This window comes from Anneissia japonica, unplaced genomic scaffold (genome assembly GCF_011630105.1).
Source record: "Anneissia japonica isolate Jap-2015-1 unplaced genomic scaffold, ASM1163010v1 scaffold288037_len161832_cov179, whole genome shotgun sequence".
Lineage (NCBI taxonomy): Eukaryota > Metazoa > Echinodermata > Crinoidea > Comatulida > Comatulidae > Anneissia > Anneissia japonica.
The window spans coordinates 113,725-120,115 of record NW_022697892.1 but is presented as its reverse complement, the minus strand read 5'-3'; the positions used below and the strand labels follow the sequence as shown (position 1 = coordinate 120,115).

Here is a 6,391-nt window from a genome sequence, read left to right as displayed (position 1 = left end):
TAATTGTTACTTAATACATAACTTTTATACAATACAAATTGAAATACAGACATTGGAAAGTTAAAATATTTAATTGAATTAAGTATTTAACATTCCGTTCCCCTTCTCTTGTGTAATATAGCCGTCAATTTTGTGAAACATTAAAAAGTAATAAATCTTAACTTCAGCAGTTATGTTGTAATAAAAGTTGTAATTGGAATGTATTAGGCCCGTTTTCTCTTCCAGTAAGATAATTTTTTCATGGGATTGAGGTTGGAAAATCCACAGACTAAGTACAGTATTTTAGTACTAGAGTAGGCCATTGAATTGTTTTTATTTCTTTCTGTGATTACTGCCTAATCCCAACAGCTACCATAAGACTAACTAGACCTATGTATCATTTCACTCTGTGTAGACACCATAAATTGATAATATTCCAGGAATCCTAATTTTGGAAAGAAAATCACACAGGGACAACTTATTTTTTCTTACATTGGTTGTACCATGGAGGAATGAGTTGCTGTGCTTTGCCCACCGGCCCACTCTGTGTCGAGGACGAACTAAAACTTAAAGACGAACTATAGCTGAAATTATGCATGACGTCAACATACGAAGCCACGCCCCTGGGCTGAACCCGTTGTATTTAGCAACTTCCTGGCCGGTATGGCCGCTGGAAGGTGTATCTGTGTACCATTTTCTGCAAATTTGTGTTATATTTCACTATATATCAGTCAAAATTCCAGAGAACACAGTATTTATTAGAATAAATGCCTAGGAACGTTTATTGTTGAGAAGGATTTTTGAGGGACGTTTATTCGAGGGAGGTGTTTATTTTTGTCTGTGTAAAATGCATACAGTACGTATACTCAAATAAAAGCACTATAAATTGTAAATTTGGAACTCCAACACATAATACTCATTAAAATGTGTTATTTTGTGGTCATAAAGACTTATTGATCCCAACCAGGTTAGAAAAAATTCTACTTGAGTAGAATATTAATAGAGTGTGCTGAAAATTATGTTGCTTCGATTTTTTTCTTTACATTCATTTAGGGGGAGTTTATTAGAGAAAAAGTTTTATACGTTTATTCTAGGCTCTGGAGGGGGATGTATTCCAGGGGCGTTTATTCGAGTAAATACGGTATTTACAATAATAGCATTAGTGACACATTGACATCAAGTTAATTAGAAAAAAATATAATAGGGAAAATGGTTTTTGAGAATATTGATATTAAGATGATAATTGGAAAGATAACGCTTGTTTCAAAATTAGTTTGACAAGAGCAAACGTCATTCAGCTTTATTATTTAAAGCCATGCTCCTGGGAAAATTGGATGGTTACGCCCTCTTTCGCCCTGGTTTTTAAATATTCAAAAATCTGTATCTCATTAAACGAAGTTTTTCGTCAAATATTCTGTTTGTGTCTTTAAAAAAATAAGTTGTACAACATATCAATTTGTTTCCTCCGAAGCTAAATAAATGGAAATTTAAATAGAATTTTCACGAATTATTGTTTTCAGAACCATTAAATACGACCTTAAAATGTTACTTTGTCCGAGATTTTTGGACCCAGCTGGGGCACTAAACAGCCCACAGGCGTCTGGCAAAGGTGACAAAAGGAAAGAAAAATTGAATCTGAAACATTTTATGACCTTTGATTGTGCATTCATTAACTAAAAATTCATTTACTAAAAATAAATAAACACTAAAATGAGCACTTGGTGATTCCCGTAGACAGAAGCACACACTCGTTCAGATGCTCTGAACAGGCGATGACGAGCACCAGCATAGAATAGAATTGATTGCCAATACAAATAGTATAAAAATAATAATATTTTCACAAATGTTCTGAAATAAATCTGTTTTTTTATTAGAGATTTTTCCTGTTAAGAAAGTTGAATTTGGTGGAATATAATTTCCTAGGCGTAGACGATAAACGATTGCTACTTTAGCCTAGTACTGTAGGCAAGGCCTATGCTACCTGATACACGGTTAAAACAAGATATAAGCCCATTTTAAAGGAGAAGTTTACCATATTTTGAGAATAATAGTAGATGATTTAACAATATGTATATGTAGCGCCACCATTGGAGCAAATCTGCATCAATATCCTTGTCTGGCGTGTGGGTAGTTGCTAAATACAACGGGTTCAGCCGAGGGGTGTGGCTTCGTATGTTGACGTCATGCATAATTTTAGCTATAGTTAGTCTTTCAGTTATAGTTCGTCTTCGACATAGAGTAGGCCCTGTCTTTTGTCACACAGCATAGCAAAATACAGCAACTCCATGGTACAACCAATGTAAGAAAAAGTAAGTTGTCCCTGTGTAATTTTATTTCCAAAATTAGGATCCCTGGAACATTATCAATTTATGGGGTCTACACAGAGTGAAATAATACATAAGCAAAGTCTTATTTTAGCCGTAGGGATTAGGCCATAATCACAGAAAGAAATGAAAACAATTAAATGGCCTATACTACTAGTAGTGTAGATTTTCAACCTAATCCCATGAACAAATTATCTTACTGGAAAAGAAAATTGGCCTAATAAATTAAAATTACAACTTCTATTACAATGTTATGCTGAAGTTAAGATTTATTACTTTTTAATGTTTTACAAAATTGCCGGCTATATTACACAAAAAGAGAAGCGGAACAGAATATTAATTTAAATATTTAATTAAATTAAATATATTAACTTTTCAATGTCTGTATTGCAATTTGTATTGAATAAAGTAATGTATAAAATAACAATTAGGACTAGGCCTATTCTTTAGTAGCCTAGGGCTACATTCTGCACAGGCCTTACCTAGACAGTGGCTGCTCTGGGATACATTTTCTTGGGGGCCTAAGCTGTCCAACAGAGGGCTTGAGCTTGTATGCCTGAGGAGGGGAGGGTTTGGGAGATGAGATTTTTCTAAAAATAGGGAGCTCTGGCTGGCCGGAAATAGCACTTAGCAGTGTGAAAGACATAGTTTGGCTTGGTGTGTAGGCCTATATTTATTTTTTTTTTTTTGGTACGACTGCTCGACGAGCTCGGCCGGGTGAAGGGGTCTTGATTTGTCCGATGGGGGTGGGGGGCCTAGCCACTGCTAGACAGACTGCTGCGGGTTGCTGGAAGCAGTATAGGACTATGCCTTGCCTAGACCTCAGACTACTGAAGAGGCCTCCTGGTCCAACCTAGCGCAGGCTTAGAGGTGCCTAGACCGACACGATCTTCCATACTGTACTTTCGAGCCAATCGTCTGAAAATGGACTCGATGTCTCTTGGGCCTCCGGTCGTGCGTCACCCTGCCGTAGCAGCAGCACAAACCTATGCACAAACTAAGCAAACATCACAGAGTTCAAGATCATTTATTTTTTCAATTTGATAATTCTGTCTCCCTAAGGACATAATACATCGAACGATTTGCAAATATATAAATAGGGTCTGATGTCTTCAATCTCAAAAATTTGGCATAGAGTACAATGGCCGGATATTTCTTTTGACCATTCATAGGTCCTACCATCTAAGGTAGAGTTTCGGATCTTATTTTTCATAAATTTTATTATGGATATTAAATGAAAAAAAAACAGTGAATAGATTATCATAAATATAAAAATAGTGAGCGTGTCACAAATAGCATTAACCCATATTCTCACAAGTTAAAGTAGTTCATCAACTAATGACACTTGACACGTGTGCTGGTGCGTTTTCTGTATAACTTGGTGGAATGGTACTAACAGTGATTGACAGCTGATGACTGTGAATTATAAACATAAGTAACTGAGGGTATATAAATAGACGTAATTCATTTCTTTTATGCAACAAAGGCACCAGTTAGTCGTAAAGTAAAAGATTGGGAAGTTCTTCGAGTTTTTTTTTTCAATATACAGATAGCAAGATGACTACCGTTTGCTACGAAGCTAAGAACAGTTCTAAGACATGTTTGTCAACCCAGGTTCCGCTTTCGTACTCTATCAATTGTATACTAAAATCTCACGAAAGAACTCCGACAGAACTCTTGTCGTCACCTCCAAAATTAATTTGTGTTCCTCGGCGACAAGACGACATCAAGACAGAGACATATTTTGGTTGTTCTGATAACAGTTCTACCAAAAAAGGTAGGCCTGATACAAAGTTATCTATCATTATATTTGTTTCATTTAGTTGTAGATATTTTACATCTATATAGAAATAAACTGAATGTAATATAATTATATCAACTGACTTTATTGCAGAAAAAAAAGTAATATATATATAATAAATAATAATAATAATTGTAATAATAATAATAATAATAATAATAATAATAATAATAATAATTGTAATAATACAAGGTATATTTTATTCAAATAAATTGTTACATAAAACAGTATATTGCAGAACTAAATCCTAGTATTGGAAAATATTTATTATATTATATTATACAAACCACTTTCACATATAACATATATTTTGTCAGCTTATACGTATAAAACGTATTTACTCTGAATTTCCCAAAAGGGATGTTAATCAGATAATAATTACGCGTGTGCTTATCGGGCGCTCACTTAAGCCTATACACCAAGAAAATCATCATAAACATCTTTTACTTTTGACTATATGAGACCTAATTCCGCAAATGATCCTCATTATTTCGTTTGTCAAATGATAACCTGCTAATTGTCATGCAAACATGTACCAAAATCATCTGACATAGATTATATATGTTTTGGCTGCTTCTTATTATGTATGTATTCTGTTTTCTTGTTACTTCTAGGTGATTATTCCCCACCAAAGCTGCACAAATATCCAAAGGATATACTGGATAATGTCACGTCCAACCTCAACTTACATGCAAAAGACAAAGATGGAAATGCAAAATATGAGCAACAGAAACCCCTACGGCGGACACGTACGACATTTACGGGATTCCAAATCTACGAACTAGAGAGAGCTTTTAAACAATCATGCTACCCGAGTGTATACAGTTTGGAAGAATTAGCAACAAGGCTCAACCTGCAAGTGGCTAGAGTTCAGGTTAGGCAAATACCAGTCTTATTGTGGTTATTTAGCAGATAATTACTATTTTCTTATATTTTTCCTGCCAGAAATCGTTTTTATGTTAAGAGTAATATACTGTATTTAAGTTAAGATTAATATACTGTATTTAAGAGTAGTTAAGCCTAGCTTAAGGTAGTTAGGGGCGTCTTGGGTACGAAATTAAACTCCATCCAGTCGAAGCGTCGGCGACTAAACTGACAACCCTCTCAAATATGTCTTAGTGGCTGCTGAGGGGAGGGTGTTTATGGTCACCCAGCAGCAAGAAAAACCAATAGCTGAACGAAGGGCGGATGAGCTCCTCGGAATCAACGGCCAACCATTAATTATTTTAAGGAATAGGAGTACTGTAGTTTAGTCTCATTGTTATTATTGCTATTATGATTATTTTTATTTTATTTTTTGTTATTATTTTATTGTTATTTGCTTTTTCTCAGTTGGCCTATATTATTTCTCTGTAAAGCGCATAGGGGCAATGTGCAATATGCGCTATATAAATGTAACATTATTATTATTATGGTCCATTGATTAAGTATATTCTCAGAAGGAAAAAACAAGAAAACCCTTAAAAATTTAGTCTCAGTTAAAAACATTGAATAAAGCTTAGGAATAAATTTAAAAATTTAAACTGAAATTTTGAACTTAAACTTTAAATTTGGAACTCAAAGATTGAAGATTTATGTTCCGAAACTCAAAAATCGAAAATTTAAAATCAATACTCGAAATTTTAATATCGAAAATCATAAATCAAAAATTGAAGATTAATTCATAAATTGTCATCACTTCTAAAACCCAACACTTACATTATATTTCTTGAGTATTTTTTTCACTGTATACGTTTTCTTTTAAAGGTATGGTTCCAAAACCGGCGGGCAAAGTGGCGGCGCCAGGAGAAGGAGAGGAAAGTGTTGCGTGGAATCAAACGTCATGAGGATTTTCCTCTTAACTTACTTAAACATAGCATGTCAGCCAACATGTTGAACACTCACAAGCTAACAATCAGACCGTGGATAACTTCGCCCTTATTGGGTTTTTCTGGGTCTTATCCTGGTCTCCTACCTCGTAGACCGTTTGTTAACACCTTTAGTACCTTCGAATGCCGTTGCGTTCTCGTTATTTCCCTCATGGGCTGTCAACCTAAGAACAAGCCAGCAGAAGATTAAATTCAATTTAAAGAAGTGAAACGTTAACAACATAAAATTCCGGCCGCCAGCGGAAAGTCAGGACGACATTGAGAATCAAGGGGCAGACTAAAGCTTCGATCATGGTCCCGGCATAAAAATCCCTGGTAGGCTTCGCGGGGAGAGTTTTTCTAGGGTTTAGTGTGGCTCAAATTGTGCTTTTACACCATAATATTTGGGATTGGCGATCAAAATAACGTTACAGTATTTG

At 34.9% G+C, this 6,391-nt stretch overlaps 1 protein-coding gene across 1 annotated transcript; it reads left to right on the top strand.

The window, feature by feature from the left end:
- The first annotated feature begins 3,811 nt into the window (after nucleotides 1–3,811).
- LOC117102376 (retinal homeobox protein Rx1-like) lies at nucleotides 3,812–6,361 on the top strand. The gene is made up of 3 exons (XM_033242636.1): nucleotides 3,812–4,080; nucleotides 4,719–4,978; nucleotides 5,851–6,361. Exons 1-3 carry the CDS (start codon nucleotides 3,861–3,863, stop codon nucleotides 6,160–6,162), a joined length of 792 nt encoding a protein of 263 aa, XP_033098527.1. The 5' UTR covers nucleotides 3,812–3,860; the 3' UTR covers nucleotides 6,163–6,361.
- Nucleotides 6,362–6,391: the final 30 nt, after the last annotated feature.